The sequence below is a fragment of the Anneissia japonica genome, unplaced genomic scaffold (genome assembly GCF_011630105.1).
Source record: "Anneissia japonica isolate Jap-2015-1 unplaced genomic scaffold, ASM1163010v1 scaffold287903_len222995_cov181, whole genome shotgun sequence".
NCBI classification, from domain to species: domain Eukaryota; kingdom Metazoa; phylum Echinodermata; class Crinoidea; order Comatulida; family Comatulidae; genus Anneissia; species Anneissia japonica.
Genome location: NW_022734459.1, coordinates 63596 through 84148, shown reverse-complemented (window position 1 = coordinate 84148; position 20553 = coordinate 63596). Strand labels below are relative to the sequence as shown.

Below are 20553 nucleotides of genomic sequence, written 5' to 3'. Positions count from 1 at the left end.
TATATGAAGAATCTATGAATATTCAGTTTTCCGTTTACTGGGGAAATGAACAACCAGATATTTGATTGGTGAACAGCCGAAATGGCAATTTAAAGCCAACGAAGTCGCTAGAGGTAATTTTTTTTTTTTTTTGATGCCATGGCCTTCAGACCTCTGACAATGGTGGCGGAAGGCTATACCAAAGCTTCGCATTTTTTTCGGGCATAATGCCTAGACAGGATTGTTCATTCATATTCATACAAAAAAAAATGTATATATTATTAAAGAATCTCTATTGAGATCCAGCGGGCCGCCACTGATGCACGGTAGAGATTGCATCTTTAGATCTCCGATCTTGTTCACAAATTCACGGACTAGTGCTGTCTCGTAAGAATTTCGTAGGACGCGTTAAGAATGACAAAATATTGTGGGCTATATTTGGCAGGTAATTTTAGAGCCAAAATCGGTCCGGCGGACCGATTTTGGTCCAGGACCAAATTTTTTCTGACAGGCCTATTCAAAATATGGCTATATACATATATACATTTCAAGTACAGTATTTTATCGACTGCAAAAGAGAACGCGGTTTTCCGATCAACATTGCTATGTACACTTTCAAAGGAGAGGGAGGGGTACCGCAACAGGGTACTGTCTGTACACACGCGAAAATTTTAATAATTGTGAACTACTCCTAAACAGCCTCGCAAGGGGAAGTCCCTTAACAATGCGTAATCTGTACGCTGCTACGGCTTCGTCCGAGAACATTAATTCAATAGTAAGTAATATGCACTATACAATAATTTAACATTGTAGTAAAAATTATAATGATACATTTACACAGCAAATAATTAATACAATTGTTAATTTATAAACTATCAGAGATAAAAAAAATTTATATAGCTATAATCAAAATAATTCAATAATTGACCAATGAATTCAAGATGGCGACTGCCATGTTTCGCACATTGTCAACTTCTCGTGCTGTAATTCAACGATTGTTCGATCATGTTCGGGCTACTAACATTGGTGTGAATCATACTAGCTTAAATAAAATTGTTTATACAGTACTTCCTTGTTTTTATTAGCTATAATTCTTTTCTTGGAAAAGCCTCCTACCTAGGTCTCTAGGCTAGGCAGCTTAGACTAGTACTACCTAGGCCTACTACTACTAGTACTAGGCCTATGTTTTAGTGGGCCTGCGGCCTACTACTATCTAGGGGCCTAGGCCTAGGTAAGTTGAGTCAAAACTATAATAACATAGCTTTTCACATTCTTGCTTTAATTATAGGAAAGAGAACTCTGCTCTCAGAGGCATATTATGGAAATGAAGTTTGGCAAAAAAGGAAGAGGCTAGCTATGGACATGGGTAAGAAAGTCATAATAAGAAAAAGATATGGGATAGTGGACGTCATGTTACACTAGGTCTACTCTTAGGGCACATAGAAACAATAATTAGATTATCACTTTTTTTTTTTTTAAGTGATGAGGCATTTAAAAAAAAAAATAAATCAGAACAATAGTAGAGTATTGCTTTTTTTTTCACTGATGAGGGAGGGAGTTTTTTTAAATTGTATTTCCAGTCACAAAATTTCATTGTTTTTTTAAGCTGTTAAAATAAATGATACTTAAAGCAAAAAAATAGTTTTTTCCCGCATCAATATTTCCCAAATTTTTTTTTTCTATGTGCCCTTAGACTTAGTGTAGCTGGCTATATGATTCAAATAGTCTTCGCATTACTCTTCAATTAAAACTCTGAGGGGCAGATCCAGGATTTTAAAAAGGGGGTTTAAAGTGTCTAAAAAAAAGCAACCAAACCAAATCACCATCAAATTGAAAGGGTGGTCCGGGAAAATTTTGATTCTTAGATGGGCGGAAATGAGCTTTCCCGACTTCTGAGGTGTCTTTTAATGACCTTTATTTTTTTCCAAATTCAAGGTTTTCCCCTTTTGAAAAAGGTTAAACAATTTTATCTAATTCTTAGGCCTATACATACAAAAAAATAAATCAAAGACATAGGCAATATATTATTGTATTCCAACAATATTGAGTAGTTGGATTCGTAGTCTTTCTTGCATGGATGATGAACCAATAGGCCTGAAAAACGCACTTTCGTACGTAAATTATTTCGACGTCGAACCAGAAACAGTGTTTCTAATATTATTTAATTGTAGGCTAGTTGGGCTAAGGCTAGTTGGGCTAAGCCTAGTTTGTCCGATCTGCCAACACCTATCCTTGGTAAGCATGCATTTTGTAAGCCAGGACCCAGTAGTATTTTGTTACGTTTCTTCACGGGGAGAGGGGGGGTTTCGTCCGAACCCCCTGAACATGTCAAAGTCTGTAATTCAGTGGAAATGTGATTGTTTAGATCTGTTTCTCATTGAAAAATATATTATTTGATCTTTTATAACGGAAAATCAACACTTTATAAATTCTAATATTGAGATTTTTTTAACTAGACTGCAGCCTGTAGTATATTTATACAATTTATTTGCTACGTCCCTTTGTTTCAGTTGAGCTACAATTGAAATTAGATAGAGACTTTTTGGACTTTAAGAAGCCTGTTCCATCCATAGAACTTCATATAGTAAGTATTTAATCAATGTTATTTATAGATTTTATTTATTGCAAAACAATACCATTTATTATATTATCATTATTGAACAACAAAACAAAAATTGGCTGCTGCTAATGAGGTCTAGTTTTCTCAACATATATAATGAGTTAAAAGGCATGTTGGAAAAAGTAAAAAAAAAAACAAACAAGCAGAATAATGCAAGGAAAATATATTAATTGAAATCAGACCAAACAAAATTTGGCCATCATCGGGAGCTTTCACTTCACATACATAGTTAACATCAATCATAACCACTTGAACATGATTTAAGCACCAGTATACTCTGAATCTCTATTATTGTTTTAATGTGTTATATATTATAAGATACATAAATCTGAATATACTTGCTTATATTTTTTTTGTCTATTTTTTTAATGCTTTGTTTCTTATTTAAAAAAATATCTTTACTTTTATTTTCCTCTCCAGTTTGTTGATAATATCATGACAACAGCTCATCTGCAAACAGCAGAAGAATATTTATACAGGTGAGATGAAATATACAAACACATCCTCTGCATTGTCACATATATACTGGCCAGTAATGTGCTGTTCATCAACCTTGTATGAATATTTGTATTAAGGTTTGTGATTGGTCTGTTCACTTGGCAGACAACCCCTGTAGTCGCAGCCAGAGGCGAAATCAAAGGGCAGCATGCTCTTGCTATGTTTGTGTCTGTTCAATAGACTCAAGTCAACCAAGCCATGCTAATTTTTAATGATTTGATGATTGTTTTCGTTAATTGCAGCTTTACGATTGCAAGTTAAATGCAAAAAAAAAAAAAAAAAAAAGCAAAAAAAAAAAAAAAAAAAAAAAAAAATTGACGTGGTATAAATGAAATTTTATTTTGGCAGTCATCGTCACTCAAGTGTAGCTAGGCATTTACGTAAGGCAACAATTCATGCATGGTTCAGGGCATGCCTGCGCCTAAATGAGCCAGAGCGAGCCCTCAGGACACTTTCAGACAAGGTAAGAACTTGGTGGTTAACATCACTGGATTGGATTTCTTTGATCAGAAACACCCCAAGGATAACAGCTTGAAAAACTCATACAAAAGAACTCCACAGTTCAGCGCACACTTTATTCCTAAGCCACATAGTGTAAGTTCCTCCATGGTGTATACATGGAGGAACTGTTTATACAATGCTAATCATAGTTTATTCCTATTATGTGAGTACTGTAAATATTCAACGAAATGCTGTGATGTGAATAAAATTTTATAATTAAAGTAAATTAATGGTATTTTCTCCTTTGTAGACCAACTATGGATTGTTTCCTGATATGATAATGTTCAACATACTAATCGACACATTCTTAAAAAATGAGGACTATACAAGTAAGTCACTGAATAATATTTGGTTATTATTATTTTGATGTCAATGCTTAAATTGAATATTTAAAACTTTTTGCTTCATATTTGTTGCTGGCTTTTAAAAAATACACGACTCGTTTGTGTGTTTCTTACATTTAGCTAATGGTTGTTGGAATGAAACATCTTGAGCTGTTAAACCTCCAATTGGCTGAGATGTACTGTGCGTAGCTTCTAATAAATGATGCTGGCCCACTGAATATTAACAAAAACTGTGTTCAAGGTTTGGACTTTAAAAGGTACATTAAAAATCTGTTTTGTATTTGCAGATGCAGCAGTGGTTGCCATGGAGATGATGCATACAGAAGTACTAGATGAAACAACACCACTGGCTCAGCATCTTGCCTTGTATACCTGCCTGAAGTATCTCACAAGTGATACAGAAATTGAGGCGAGTTTAGAAAATATATACAGTCCTATTACACTTGGACTTCATCATCACCATTGGCCTTTACATCGAGTACGATGATTTAGGTTGACATCTGTCATGTGGTACCACCTTTAAGTCAGACTTTGGGAAGTTCCGGTGTCTCTGCTCCCTCCTCTTGTTACAGCGGGTGATGTATTCGGCATTAGAATGCGTGCGTCCGTTGTAAAGGAGGTTGCGCCAAGTAGAGTGGTTTAGCGTCAGTTCTTCCCAGGATGATAATGGAATGTCAAAGGAAGTTAGGTCGCGCTTTAGGACATCCTTGTAGCGTAGTTTTGGTCGACCTTGGGGACGGTTTCCACTTGCTCACCATATAAGATGTTCTTTGGAAGCCTGGCTACATCCTGTCTGCAGACATGCCCTGTCCATCTGAGGCGGCAAGCACTCAGGATGGTGTACATGTCAGTGTCACCCGTCATTTCCATTATTTTTGTATTAGGTATTTTCTTGTCCCAGGTTACTTTTAGTATTGTGCGAAGACATCGAAAGTGAAAGGAATTTAGTCGATGCTCAAGTTTACGATAGGTTGGCCAAGTCTCACTGCAGTATAGTAAAACACTCAGGACGCATGCGGTGTAAATCTTGACTTTTTAGAATATACTGTATCAAGTTTTCTATTGTTCCAAACTCTGGTACGCAGTTTACCGAAAGTAGTTGCAGCTTTTCCTATGCGATTACTTATTTCAGCATCTAAAGTGTTGTTGTCTGTAACAGTGGATCCAAGGTAGATAAATTTGTTGACAACTTTAAGCAGAGAATCATCAATAATGATGTTTGGTGCAGTCACACTTCCATTGGACAAAATCACAGTTTTTCCTAGGTTGATGGACAATCCAAAGTCATGAAATACACTAGAAAATGCGTTGCAGGATGACTGAAGTTCGGCTTCTGAGTGAGCAGTAATGGCAGCATCATCTGCGTAGAGTAACTCATTTACTTTAAAGCTGCTAGTCTTGGTGCGGGCATGCAAGCAGGAAAGGTTAAATAGGTTTCCAGAAAAACGTGTATTGAGAGTAATTCCAGTTTCCACAGGATAAGCACGTTGGAGTTACAGACAAGTCTGCTGCCCTTGTTCTTATAGAGTGTAATGATGTTGGCATCTTTAAGATTGTTGGGGACACATCTCTTCCCCCAACAGAGTGCAATTACTTTGTGGAGTTCTTCTGCAATTACGTCTCCGCCAGCCTTGAATATTTCAGGAGGAAGACTTGGAAGACTCGGAGCCAGGTGACTTGTTGATTTTGAGATAACTTATAGCTTCCTTAACTTCATCAAGGGAGATGGTCCTATCTAGATCATCTAATGTAAATAATATGATTCAATTATAATAATACACTTAAAGGTGGAAACTATTGGAGCCCAGCATATGTGGAGTATCTGCATACATGGACACATAGATTCAATTCTGGATGTTTGTTGTGAAAAATTTTTGAGCATCTAATTGTGAAATAAGCACCGTGAGCATACTCTTTAATTGAGGCAGATTGTGCCCTATATATGTTATATTATTACATTTTTCCTACTACGTAATTTTTAAAACTTGGTATATTTTTGTCTTCTCTTCTCTTTCCTTTCCTCTTCCGTAATCTGTTTAGGCTTTGTCCCCTCCCTCGTTTATTTTAAGAACGGGATCTTAGGGAGTTTTCTTTGTTTTCCTTTTATCCATTTTTGTACTGTGTTCTAATTGTTGTTTTGAATAAAAGTGATTTTAAATAAATAATAATATGCTGATTTTCAAGAAAGACATCACTATGAATTCTTAAATTGTAAGCTAATACACACAATACTGTAATATTTTTCTATAGGATGACAAATTACAAAACTTGGGATGGACCTTAGCAGATGCCACTCGAGATCAAACTAGTCTTCTTGCCAGAAGTTACCATGTGATTGGATACAGTATGATAAGTGATAAATTAAACTCAAGTGTCCGAGCGCTCGAGAGGATTGCTGATCTTGCAGAGAATGAATGCATTCTACAGGAAGCAGTAAGTTGTCCTCAATGTGACACATACAGGACAGGCATTATGGTTTAAATTATGTGATATTCACATTCCTGAAGCCTGAGAGATGGTAATGCAATGTAATGTACTTGGATTTATATAGCGCTTTATGCCAAAGTCTCAAAGCGCTCAAGGTGTGGACTAGCTCGTACAATAACTTGCCTCTCCCTAAAGGTCTCTTCGTGTCTGAGCTACCTGGTAAACCGATACCAGCTTATCTCTCATCTGTCCACAACAGGGGCTGCATGAACCAGTACATCGGGGTAACCCCCTACTCGTCTTGAAAGATGTACTGGGTTCTTTAAAGTGCACTTGAGCCAAATTGTGTACACTGGGCCTATGGTTTATAGTCCTTATCCCACCACCAGAACCAAGACTGTCGTTTGAACCAGCGCCGATTTAATGACTGTACGCTGTGGCGCTCCTGCATTAACCACTCGGCCATTCGACTCGCCATATATAGATACATAGACAGCATGCTTCCTGTGTCCAGGAATGCTGTCATCTGTTTTTAATATTTTAAATATTTACTTTGTAGATCTCCAAGTTAGAGAGTGCAATAGAAAATTCTGAAGACCGAGAGAAACTACAGGATCAATTCCAGGCAAGTAGACATTTAGTGTTCGATTATTAATAATTTTTAACTACATAGCTGGCGAATGTTCTCTTTTTTTTCAACCATTATTTCACTAGGGTAGCCCTAACCACAGCAATGCTAACTTAAATGAGTGCAGTATCATAATTATTATTTCAATATCATATATTTGTTTTATGTGCCTTCCTGTATATGTGGCAAAGACAAGCCACACCAGTCACTCCTCACGTAAATCAATTTTAGTTGTTAAACAGTAAAATGTGAGCTATAAAAGGATAAAAGAATCATTTAAATCTAACATTTTGTTATGAAGTTACCGGAGTTTAAAACTGCAGCTGTTAAAAGAACAGTAACTGAGAAATCAGCTTTTAAAATCCGATTTTGGGCATTCCTCAGGCGGAAACCATCACCAAATGGTTAATAAATGTTGTTTTAATGTTGAAAATGGGGAAAATAAAAACATAACATGATGTATAGATATATACTTTAAAAGTTAGTTTAGTGTAAGAAGTGACAGGTTTGGCTTGTCTTTGTCATATATGTTCTGTATTCTGAAGTATAATAAACATTCATTATTTTTTGGTATTGGAATGTAAACTATGAATTATATTGAATATCAATCTTTGTAAACATTTTCTTTATTTATATTTACTAGAATGCAGTTAAAAAACTCCGAGAAAACAATTCAATAGTTGATAAACCAGTTGATGATCTTATCCAAAGTTTAGTTGAAAAGCTTACAAGTTTAGAAGCAGATGACATAGAACAATATCCTACAATGCTTTTGGACTGGCACCAGTCCAACGTACATGCTGTACAGAGGCAGCGTGATGCCAAAGAAGCCTATGTACGTTCACTGAAGGAAGCCAAGCTTGAGAAACTCCTGCAGGCCACAGGAGGGGTCCAGTATTGGCTCGATAAACGTGAGCAAGAGGCGAAAGGAATTCAAGAGGAGAAAGAGTCATTTGAAGATGTGGAATTTATTGATAAAGAAGAGCTCGCTAAAGAGGTTGAAATACGGTAGCTACGGATCTTGATAACAATGAAGAGATTATTGAATTGTAAATGTCAAAAATATCGAACTAGAATTCTGGTAATGTGATAATCATCCTGGGTTGCATTTGATCAATGGTACTCACCAATGTCATCAAGTTATTTGTTAAAATGCTCATATTTTTCTGAATAGAATTCCGAGATGATTACGAGCAGCTTATCAAAAATAAAATGTTGCAAAATGGCATCACAAGCAATTTACAGACTTTGTAAAAGTACATTGATAGTCATATTTATAAACAACATTTTTGAGATCTTTAATTATTTATCTAAAATTTTATGCTGTTTTATTGGCCGATATTAAATCACAATCTGCTAAATCATGAACTTAAGAAAAAAAAGCTGCCTTCATAAGAACAACTTTTGTTACAAATATGTTTGGCATACTCACACTGACATTGCAGAGGTAATTTTATTACATCTTGGTAAATTAAAAAAAAAGTTCATTGGCATATAAGTGACATTGCCATCATGGTAATTTCCTGTAACTGTACTTGAATAAATAAACAATATTCAACAATATTTCACGAGGGGGCTCTCACAGCAAAGCTGACTGAAAGAGGCCAACATATACACGTTTCCAGAATTATTAAATGACCAATCAGAATGTGAACTTATATCCACGGTCAGGCTTGGAAAATGGTCCATTAAACTGCTTGATTCAAAAGTTGCATTAGTTCTGAAATTGTGTCATCTTCTTGAATGCTTGCTTCTTCAATTATTGCCTGAAAAAAAAGACGGTTATTGTTTAAGAAATACAATTCTGAAAAAAACTCTTCTACAAACAAGGTGCACCTCCCTCCTGATTTATGAAATATGTCAGCTAAGATTTGCGGTCAGACCTTAAGAAAACTAATTTGGAATATTTTTTTTATAAAACAGTATTACTTCTTTGAATTCAAGATAATACAGTAGTGTACAATAATGTAAATATATGTAAACCTTTTTGCATTCTTGGAAATGTAGGTTAAATATATAATAAAAAAAAACCTCCAGCTTTAGAGTAGCTTCTTACCTGTGCTGCATCTTTATTTCCCTTAGCAATTAACAGCTTGGTTAAATAAAAACGTGCAACCTTTGCCTCTACTGAAGCCTTGTTGTCTGTGCACTCCTTAGCTTGTTGGAAGCACCATTTGGCTTGCCTATTGGTGGGTAGACAGATCAATCAATCAATCAATCAAAATAAACAGTTTGTTGCAATTCACACATAATGTAAATTGAAAAAAAAAAGTTCAAAAAAGCAAACAAAAGGTATGAAATGTTTACAATATAATGTTCTATTAAGATGATAAAACTATTAGGTATGCCACTTTAATATAAAATAATTATGAGGATGGCCTTTCTACCTTGGTTCACCAGTGTGATAATGCAGGCATCCCTGTATCAGCCAGGCCACAGAACACTTCTCATCAATCTTCAGAGCCTCTGAAGTGGCCTCCAACAGTAGGCTAACCCAGTGCTCTCTAGCATCACTTCCCTGAAGAGCATTATGTAGGGCTAGAACTGCTAGCCTCACTAAGGGTACTGCTTTGTCGACAGTGGCACATATCAGAGCCTGGCTGTAGCAGCCTTCAGCTGCATCCATAATGCACTGTTCCTCATAAAGCTGGGCTAGAATCTACACAAATGAATTTGATTAATATTGCACAACCTATCATGTTACCTTTATACAACCTTTTATTCATTACCAATATATGACAAATGGTGAGAGGATGGGAAGATTTGGATTTTTTAAATTGTGGAGCACAGACAACCCTGTAGGTTTCGATTGGATTTTTGGTGTGTAACAAAATAAATCCAACGACCTTTTGTTGGGTCCATTTGGTGATGAGTTAAATAGCTTATGTAACTCATCTAACAGATCGTGCGCTATTGTAAACTTGCATTTTTGGTCCTCTGCCTTGGTGCTGCTGAGGACATGAAGTGACCATTGGGGGGGGGGTGTGGAAGAAAGTTATTGAAAAGTGCAACATCTAGTTCACTGCGCCATGAGCAAGGATTTTTGGAATGGTGCTATATAAATAGAACGATTTGATTTGATGAACAGCAGGAATTGAATCAGGTCTGAACCCCCTTCACAGTCCAGCGAGCATACAAGGTGGTAACCACCAGTTGAGCCAACTGAGCTAAGCTTCTCGTACTATAATAGTGAATTTTGATAATGTTATTGGATTCAATTACTTAAATTGTCACAAGCGCCAGAAATAGACACCAAATGATCTTTTCGGTGCATTCAATTTGGTAAATAAAGTAGCACACTAACAGACTGCATGCCTGTAGATAAAGGAAATGATATTTATGGTCAGACCATATTACCTGCCACACCAAAGCTTTATTAGCATCACCCAGGACACATTTTTTGAGTATTTCAACATCTGTTTCTGAGATATCTTGCTTAGGTTTGGTGATCAGTACTGCCTGAACTTCCAAGCGATTGAATATGCTTGAAACCACTGGGTCAGATGTCATGGCCTCCTGTGCCTGGAGAAAATGAAAGAAATTAAATGCCCATTATACGGCCATGTGGATAAAAGAATGCTTCACCAGTGTTCTATGAGGTGCATTACCCATGACTGGCACTGTAAAAACTACAAGGAGCAATTCAATATTGGATTACAATTTTTGCAATGGACAAGTCCAAAATTTACTTACATTCTGACAAAATGTACGTGCTTCCTGATAGTGGCCATCTTGGATAAAGGCAGAGGCCAAGTGAAGCGCACTCCACTGCTGCAGTGTGACATCACAGTCTGACTCGGCTGAAATGATAAGTAGTTTCTGAGTAACAACGATAATAAAGACTTGTTGGAGAATGTTCATAAATAAATACTTCAAGAGAAGTGCTAGATGTGGTGTACTGTTTTTAGTTTAATATCATAAAATGGTATGCTAAGGTGATATATATTTTGTGAGGTTTAGTGTATCTGGTTTCATAAAAACAATACCAATAAATTTGATAACAATATGTGTGTTTTTAGTATAGTTGAGAAAAGTATAATAGAAATTGAACCAGCAACACCAGCAAGTTTTGTTTCAATGCTATGCAAACTGAGCTAAACAGCAGTACTTGAAATGACTGTCCCCAGCACAGTACTTTTACATTATCAAGGGCTTTGATGTCATGGAATATTGAGGATAGCCCCCATGTCTCAACACCAGAACACCAGCGATAGTGGTGCAATATCTTACCACATTGCAGAATGAACTGTGCCAACCTAGATGTAAGACCGTCTGTATTGCCACCATGAAGGATTGCCTCAGCTAGCTGACTTGCTGAGAGTACAGTCCATGCTGCTGTATTTTCTTCAAAGATAAGAGGATGTGGTAGAATAATTACAACAATAACAACAAGAATAATAAAAACACCCACAACAATTATACAACTATATAAGTCCACAACACACAGTAAACCACAAAGTATTGTTAAATTAGCTTGCTTCACATATTTAGACTTGTAGGTACTATCTGCATTATATAATAATCATCGTCTTCACCACCATCATATGTACCAACATAGCATCCTGAAGATCATCCATCTAATTCGCACTATCCTAATCTTACTCCATTATGCCTTCTATGTCATTTAATTATTCTCCTCCCCTTCATAATTTTAGGCTTACCTGGATAAAGATGAACACTCTTCTGTGCCGATATCAAACAGCTTCTGTCCAGCTTCTTCACATGCTGCCCACTAAACAACATAGCTGTAGCCATATGTATAGACAAGTCCTGTATGAAAAGATATTTTTCAATTAGACCAAAAACAAAAAATCGATTTGTGTTGCCCAAGCATGAAATACTTGTATGATGCTTGGAAATGGCAATGTTAAAGCTTTAATTAATTTGATACATTAACCAGGGCTTTTAGCCCAGTGGCTACAATTTAACAGTTAAAATGTGCATAGGGTGAGCCATTAACCCTATGAAATATGCCTATGCAAGATATTAAAAACATTTCTGACAAATCGACCCTGATATCAAACTATCTCTGCACTTGCCAACAGAACATTTTTGGCCTTATGTAGTACTAGATTGGAACATTTTGAGTTTTAGTGATGAATGATGACGATCATTATCATTATAATGAAGAGTACCTTTGAGGAATCAAATCCTTGATTTGAAGCAATCTTGCTACATCTTGCAGCTGCCTGTAAAACAAAAACATTTGGCTTAGTTTTTCTATGTCTAATAACAATATGTAAAAATAAATTCTATGAAGATCACAGTGATTTTGGTAAGAAGATCTCAGGAAGTCCTTGCAACATTTTAGCAAATGCCTTGTGCAACGTAACGCCCTGCGTGAGTTAACCTTCGTCCACACTATCAAATTTTGTGGCAAAAAAGTGTGATGTGCCCATACATGGGCATGATGATGTCATATTACACCCAAATATGGGCTTATCAAATTTTTTTGTTATTTGAATTTGATAGTGTGAACAGAGCTCTCGATGTAAGTCTGCAGAGCCCCACATAATTTATTCCATCCTGTGTTAAGTTGCAAGCTTTTGGATTAGAATAAAATATGAGAAAGCACCTCGCAATCAATGTAAAGAAAATATTTGTAAGGTTTCTTCCTTGAGCTTACCTTGGATTTATCAGGAGAGAGTTGAAGCAGAAAATGAGATAATTTATTCCAAAGTTTAGCATTTGATGGATGCCTATACAAAAAAAATAAAGGATGTGTATAGTGAAACTAATAAAACAAGAACTTATTTATCTACTTTGTATATATATTAACAATCATATAGGCCTAGTTCAGACTAGGTGGATAAACCCGGCACAACTCACCGGGTTTATCCACCTGCCAGTCTGAATTAGGTGGCTTATCTCAAGCCGGGCTGTGTTCCTATAGTAACAAGGCCTGGCGTGCCACCATGTTTAACTTTTTTAAGCCGGACTTTAATCATTGCGGGGGTCTGGCATTGACTTCCGGGTAACAAAATGAACAATCAGCATTCAATTACGAACACTGAGCGAGCGTACGTACGTTTCGCGAGCTATGTTTTGTAACACGTTTCCTGGTTACGGTTCATTATTATGCAAATTCTCGCGCCTGGCTAATCTCACTAGTCTGAACGCCCACAAAGTTAAGCCGGGCTTAACGTTCAGCAACTCAAGCCTGGCTTATCTCCAAGTCTGAACGTAGCCTTAAGCTACATGTACACTATATTCTTATTGTATATATGTACAAAAAAAAAACTGACACTCACATTTATAGCACAACAAAACTATATGTATATATCTGTATGTATTCCTTAAAAGTATGTTTCAATTAAATTTCAATTAAATTTCTTTTTCTAATTTTAATTTTTAGTTAAGTCAGATGGCACCACAGTGTGGCAGCTGCAGGTCACTGGGGGCCCAGGTCAAATCTCTAATTTCAAAATGAAAACTAAAGAATCATTATATTCTTATTATTCTATTTGATAATGAATGGAAGAATACTTGATATTAAATATAGTATGGAAAACATCCATCAGTGATTTTTCTATCTGACAATGTAATCGTAGGCTACAATACCATCAGAAAAAAAGTGTTTTAATAAAAACAATCCAACACTTAAAATGTTAGTTGGCAAAGCATCTGAAATGGTGATCAGAGGGTTTGGGTTCGAATCCAAATGGGAACAATACTACATTGTATAATGGTGTTTTACCTGTGAACTGCTTTTGATATTTGCTGGTAAGCCAATTTTCCTTGACCCTTGTTAAAAACAATAAGAAAAATTATTTAAAAAAAAAAAATGCTCCATACCTCAATACAATCATGAATACATATTGCATACCCATACAGTGTTACTCTGTTTGCTTTGGACTTTTATGCTCATAATGAAATCAGTCTAGTAATAATATGGTCATGATATGCTCAACTCAACTATCTAGTTTTATAGCGGGTGAAAAAGCAAAATACTGCCCAATGGACCATTCCGTTATTGCCCCACACACTTTGGATATTCTTGCAAAGGTCCCACAAAATGATAGTAAGCGTACGTAAACATGTACATTTGTGGGACAAGAGATGTGTTTGAGTGACAATCAAATATTCCTGTTCTGATTGGTAAAAAGTTTGATTGACAATTATTCAGAATTTCCCATCGTTTGTTACCTGCAATGCAGACACACAAGCAGCCATGAAACATACATCCTCCACCATCTTAGGATCATTGGCAAACTTCAACAGCTCTGTGAGGGCAGCAGATGCTAATTCGACATCCTTGTGAGTTATTGCAAGCGCACACAAAGCCAGAAGACCATCCACTGATGGTGGAGAGAGTTGAGAACACTGAAACAGAACAGTCTTTGCCTGTTCTGGACTTTGTGTTACCATTCCCATAGCACACAACACATGGCCTTTGTCTTCTACGTTATCAGTTAATTGAAGTGCTTGTTCATAAGCTGGGAAAAATAAAAATTTACAAAATATTTAAATAGATTTTTAGTTTATTATTCCCATAATTCCTCGATACAAGAGAATTTAAGGAAGGGGTAATATTAATCAGGGGTCCCAAATTTTGAAAGCCTAATTTCCGGAGAATATGTCACGCAGGACAGACAGAGGTTTGCGATGTCTTTACTAGCTAGGACGCATTGTACAAGGACACATGTGTACAAACTTACCGCCATGTTCAATATAAAAACAAAGACACTTGGGCAGGTTTAAGTAACTGTTAACAACTTATTGCTGCCTACAATGTTCAATAAATCTTATGTCTGCCATATTTAATGCACAATAATAGCAAAATTTAGCTTAGCATAATCATTAACTTTGTGAAAATCTGTTAAAATCCTAGAAAAATATACAAGAGAAATTCAAATTCCGGGTGAAAATATTGATTCCTGGAGATGATTTGGCAAGCCAGGAGGCCTGGGAGCTAAATAACTATGAAAATATTAAAATAGCCAGGCAGTCCTTTTTCATACCCATTAAAAAATATGATATAACAGTTAAAAATTTTGCCAAAATTAGAGGATGAGTTGAAAAAATACAGGTATGAATTATCTGAGATGGGTACCATCCAATATATATTGAATGTAATGGGTTAAACAGCTGATTAAATATGGGTATGGAATTGCTGAATAGGGTTAAGGTTAGGATTTGGTTTTTGTAGGCCTTTGTGTTGACTATAGTATTAAAATGTGTTATTACCTTGGTAGCTCTCATCATATCTTCCTGCTTTGTAGAGGGCTAGGGCTAGGCCACACACATCCTCAAACACTATCAATGGTAAAATCATCCGATACTCCAATAATGATTCATTATATTGCTTATTCATGCTGGATGATAAAAGAATATAGAATTACTAGTATGCAACCCACTGCAGTGACAGCAATAGAGTGGAATTCTAATCCTAAGATAATGGTGATCAAATTCAATGCTGACCACTATTGCTTGTGCCTTTAGGAAAATCTCTATTTATCACTCTTTACCCAAGTAGGCACCCAGTGGGATGGCAAAATGTTGTATTGTTTAATTATTTGGTCTGAATTGAACAGTGTTAAACGGGCCTATTTCTTTGGAGTGGAGGATATATATTCTGATGCACTTTAATGTTCAATATATCTTGTTTATTTATAGTGTAATGCTACATGCCTGAATAACAGGGAATGTACTACCTAAAGAATGCACCTAATCATCTATTATACATAGTCACTGGGATGGATAGTGTGGAAGTAGGATAAATTTGCTAACATTGATGTATCCAACATAACAAAATTCACCTTAAAAATAAATGTTCTTACCACAAAGATCGTGCATAATTAGCTCTTGCTTTGTTCAGCAAGTCACTTGAGTCGTTGTCACTGAGTAAATCAATTGATCTGTAATAATTAAGTATCATTAATGTATCAACATTAGATTCTGTCAATGCCACAGATTTTACAGATTTAGTGAAACTTTTCTCCTAGTTGTTTATGGTTGCTCGTAGCTTAGTATTTTCTTTGCCAGACAGAAACATGTACCAGCCAGAGAACACAGCATCAGTGGTGGTTATCAAATAACATTGCTTTTCAGTTGACACATTAAGTCAATTAAATTACCAATGGGTGACATACCTTTTGAAGGCCTTCATCGATTGCTGGTGTAGGCCCTGTCTCTCCATCAATAACCCAAGCATGTTGTATGAGCAAGCATTGTCACGAACACGGTCTAAAATCAAAACAAAGTTAATATTAAAGACTGATAATTTACTTATGTAGAGTATTATAGAAAGAACATTATGGTTTTGTCTTTAAGAGGTTTAGGATTAAAGTACATCATAAAGAAATATCTCTTCTTTTCTGAAAGAAGAACAAGGACATTTAGTCACCAGGGCAAATATATAAACATCTCTTTAAGAAATGGTTAGCTTTACATGTATACCAACACTCAAAACACATGAACAGAATCTGTGTCTGATGAAAATGAATCAGTAAGGATCTCCATGCTTTAGTGCATAAACAGTGGCTGAAAACCACTGACATAAGAAATTCCCTGGATGATGTAATTGTAAGTTATTATACACTGACCTGTGAACTTTGACACTGCCAATGATGAAGTTGACACTGCATTCATCTGTTCAATGCTATACTTGTAGTGTTCAGAGGTCACATCAACATCACCATCTAACAGAGTCTTGCAAACCCAATGACCATACCCAATTGTGCCCTCAATCTATAAGTATAAAAGAATACATGGTCATTATATCATCACATTAAATATGGGTAACTTAAGTAAAAACATAAGTTTAAATTTTAAACTTATGTTTTTTACTTGTGTTACCCATCCCAGACATGTGACACGAGTCTGCAAGAGTGTTCAATTATGTATGACCCCAGCTCACAGGATTAGGAAGCTTTCGATTGTATGATGATGGCAGGACCTAGAACGTAGTGACGTCGCTAAGAAGTTCTCATTTTCTGAATTCTAAGATGCAGTTTAGCTCGAATCTACGTTGATCATGCAAGAACGGTCAAGGATGAGAGAAGCTTCCTAATGTCTACTTTTGACCCACAGGCTCTGTTCACAAATACAGGTGACACAAGCTCACAGATTCCCAGCTCACATGTATGCTAATTATACTCAGATCAAGTGTTATGTTCACTTTACAAGCAGGTCATTTGTATGCTCACAAGTAGCCTACTGGAGTGTTTACCCATGTGTTGATCCCAGCTCACAGGTAACATCACTTACATCTCCCATGATCCCTTGAGCATTTAGGTACACATGACCATATCTTACATGTATGTTTACAAATACGTCCATGAATCACTAGTACAGTACATGTGAACCCAGCTGGCAGATGTGCTCAGTTTAAATGTGACCACCCGCTTCCATTTGTTTACTTACATGTGATCCCAGTTCACAGGTGTGTCGAAACAAGTCCATGGTCTCATGATCCTGAATGCTCTCAGCTATGTGAGCCTGTGGGTGGAGCATTAACTAATTATTCTCAGAAATAATTGATAAGAGTAAAAACATTCCACCTAATGGTCTGTAATGCTAATACTATTTGTTTTGTTGATGCAAACATACATAATCTATAGTCATGAAGTGAACATGACTCATTATATAACCATTATTAAAGACAAAGATAACAACTCCTGCTTGCTATATAAAAGAAGCATACAAAATTAAAAAATATGAGCAAATGGTTGGACTTTCTTCCGAAGAGAAATACAGTAGTGCAGAAACAAAGTATGATATCAAATCAATTAAAATTATTTTGAAATTACAAATCCATAGCATTAAATACAATAAAGAACAAATTTCATGAAAAGGAAGAAATATGAGTAACAAAAAAAAAAAAAAAAAAAAAAAATTCAGGGTATGCACATCACTTCTTCAAAAAAAAAAAAAAAAAAAAAAAAAAAAAAAAAAAAAAAAAAAAAAAAAAAAAAAATTCAGGGTATGCACATCACTTCTTCAGGTCCAAATGACCTACATATTCCACCCTAACCAAACTATGCATTACTGAGTTAGGGGCGTCATTCCAATAAGGTCCTAATGACTTGCATACCCCACCCTAAACTAACTATGCATTACCAGGGTAATAATGATTTCTTTACCCAACAGGATTATTTACCTGGCCAATCCAGCACTGTACGTAGTCTGGGTTGATAGACTGTGATTTCTTAAATGCTTGATGTGCCATTTTAATGTCATCATGTTTAAGATAAAGTGCTCCAAGGTTGGTCCAGGCTACAACGTCCTAAAAAGAAAACATCAAATGTATTATCTATCCATTACAATCACTGTTCTACTTTTTATAATTATGCAGCTATATTTAATATAGCACTTCACACTGAAGTCTTGAAGTGTTCAAAACATTGACTAGCACGAATAGTAAATTTGTTCTCCTCTAAGGGTTACTTTGTGTCTGAGCTACTGGTGCCAGCTACTCTAACCTGTTCACAACAAAGGCTGACAGCATATACGAAAAAACATTTTACCTACAAAATTTTTAAATCTTTCTTTTTATTGTTACTGTTGTCTTCTTGCATGATATACAGTATTGAGGCCATCGATCTAGGTCTGCTATATATTATAAAGGCGGCGAATTAAAAGCAACATAACAATTCTTATTACATGAAGTTACATTAAAATTACATTTAATCAAAAGTTATACATAAGCAAGGACATGTAGAATATTTTGAATGACATGGCAACTTTACATCAGTTGTGGCGAGTCTCTTTTTAAAAACTCACATTTTCTTCAATTTGAATGGCTTTGATGAGGGCATGTTGAGCAAGTTTTGGTAAATCAATTTCTGTAAATAAAAATGGAACACAATTTATCTCAAATTTTATTATCAAATTATTATATATTATGCTAAACATAACCATCATCATCGACAATGATATCATCATCATCATCACCATAATCATCGACATTGACATCATCATCGTAGACATTACCATTAACATTGACAACATCATTATCATTGCCATAACCATCATCGCTGTCTCTATCACCACTACCACTTCTTCCAATGTCTCCCCACCATCATCATCAATCAATATTATTACCTTTGGCTGAACACGCTGTCCCCAGGGCATTCCAATGGGAATTGTTAGAGCTGTCCAATGATACAGCCTTTTTTAAACACTGAAAACAACAACACACATAACAACAATGAAATTTTCTTAGTCACAGTAAGTAAACCGAAAGTAGGAACTTCCGAGGAAAGTTGAGATATTTAACACATGTTTTATGTACAACTTGACATCGAATTGTACTGTGTATATGAACACTAAATAAATCTAGTCTCAAAAGCCTGGTTTTCATAAAATCGCTACACTGTCGCTACAGAATTTTCAGTGTAGTAGCAGCCCCTGACACAATCACGAAGGCTTTTCGATTCGTCCAACCAATTAGCATCACCGAAAACTGTTGACGATAGCGTGTAGCGATTGTATGGAAACTAAGCTTAACAGTTACTTGTGCTATACTTACTGTTAAATTACTGAAATTGAGATCATGATTATTACTTTTAAATTTTAGTAAAAACTAAATTCTTGCCGAGCCACAGGGCTAATAGGGCTGGAGCTTATACCTAGTTTAAAGTAGCGTGAATCAGCTTAGAGTCTGATACACCCTCTGAGTGGAAAGCTGGTCCACTGCAGGTTACTCCAAGCAATTTGCTGGTGGTACCCATTGATACAGCTGGGTAGACACTGAAGCAATGTACATAAAGTGCTTTGCTCAAGGACAAAACTACAACACACAGCAAAGAATTGAAACTGAAACTATTGGCTTGAATGTAATTAGTACAACCAAAACCATTTCATAGCCATTAGGCTTTGACTACCCTTCTCTTCACTCATGGAAGTACAACAAACCTGTACAGCCTTGTTCCCTAATGCAGTTGCTTCGTCTGTGTTACACTGAGCCTGCCTGAGGTAGTTGCTTCCAAGATCATGCCAGAGGCTAGCACAGTCCGGCAGCAACTGTAGGGCCTTTCCATAGCATCTGAAAAATTATAAGAGTATTAAAATTTTAAAACAATAAATTTATCAGTTAAACAATTTAACAAGATTGATGTTGATTTTCAAAACCTTATGGACATTTTATTTTAATCTACTGTATATACCAAGAGGGAAAGGACATATGGTCTAAGAGAAGATTTCGGTGGGGTGTTCCCTTACCAATTGTCTACCCTTATCTAAATGATTTTAAACATTTTTTAGCTGCTAGGAGGCATGACGACCCTTTTGACACCCTGGAACTGTCTTGTTTAACATACCGTGCTCCTATGGCTAATAGTTCCTTCTTCCCAACATGCACCAGACTGTTGGATTCCGCAGTGCCATCTTTGAGCACAGCTGGGATGTGAACGCTGTAAAAAAATATCAGTAAAACTTTAGTAATCCTTGAAAAAGCATTGTTTCCCGGTGTAATGATCATGGTATGATGCACTGCAGCTGAATTTCGTTGTTGATTTTCAATAAGACTACACATTTACATTTCTAAATTTAGACTTTTTATTCCTGTTACAAACCAATTTTTTTTAAATGGATGGATGTCACAAGAATAATAT

At 36.0% G+C, this 20553-nt stretch overlaps 2 protein-coding genes across 3 annotated transcripts in view; one reads left to right on the top strand and one right to left on the bottom strand.

Moving 5' to 3' along the window:
* The first annotated feature begins 670 nt into the window (after positions 1–670).
* LOC117116414 (28S ribosomal protein S27, mitochondrial-like) lies at positions 671–8225 on the top strand. The gene is made up of 10 exons (XM_033260451.1): positions 671–1005; positions 1268–1345; positions 2490–2563; positions 3020–3078; positions 3446–3560; positions 3849–3927; positions 4230–4351; positions 6193–6375; positions 6929–6994; positions 7641–8225. Exons 1-10 carry the CDS (start codon positions 921–923, stop codon positions 8007–8009), a joined length of 1230 nt encoding a protein of 409 aa, XP_033116342.1. The 5' UTR covers positions 671–920; the 3' UTR covers positions 8010–8225.
* Positions 8226–8548: 323 nt separating this feature from the next.
* Positions 8549–20553, bottom strand: part of LOC117116413 (tetratricopeptide repeat protein 37-like) — a 21748-nt gene continuing 9743 nt past the window's right edge. Inside the window, exons 23-43 of one of the 2 annotated variants that reach the window (XM_033260449.1) lie at positions 20260–20352; positions 19856–19985; positions 19043–19121; positions 18722–18783; positions 18099–18224; positions 17363–17437; positions 16543–16687; positions 16090–16183; positions 15778–15855; positions 15185–15312; positions 14144–14433; positions 13695–13741; positions 12624–12696; positions 12133–12186; positions 11659–11767; positions 11228–11341; positions 10691–10797; positions 10355–10519; positions 9385–9656; positions 9054–9180; positions 8549–8763 (exon numbers count right to left, since the gene is read on the bottom strand). In XM_033260449.1, the coding sequence (XP_033116340.1) occupies positions 8686–8763; positions 9054–9180; positions 9385–9656; positions 10355–10519; positions 10691–10797; positions 11228–11341; positions 11659–11767; positions 12133–12186; positions 12624–12696; positions 13695–13741; positions 14144–14433; positions 15185–15312; positions 15778–15855; positions 16090–16183; positions 16543–16687; positions 17363–17437; positions 18099–18224; positions 18722–18783; positions 19043–19121; positions 19856–19985; positions 20260–20352 (2446 nt within the window). In that variant the 3' untranslated portion in view covers positions 8549–8685. The remainder of the gene's footprint in view (positions 8764–9053; positions 9181–9384; positions 9657–10354; positions 10520–10690; positions 10798–11227; positions 11342–11658; positions 11768–12132; positions 12187–12623; positions 12697–13694; positions 13742–14143; positions 14434–15184; positions 15313–15777; positions 15856–16089; positions 16184–16542; positions 16688–17362; positions 17438–18098; positions 18225–18721; positions 18784–19042; positions 19122–19855; positions 19986–20259; positions 20353–20553) is intronic. The other variant, XM_033260450.1, reaches the window with a different exon arrangement.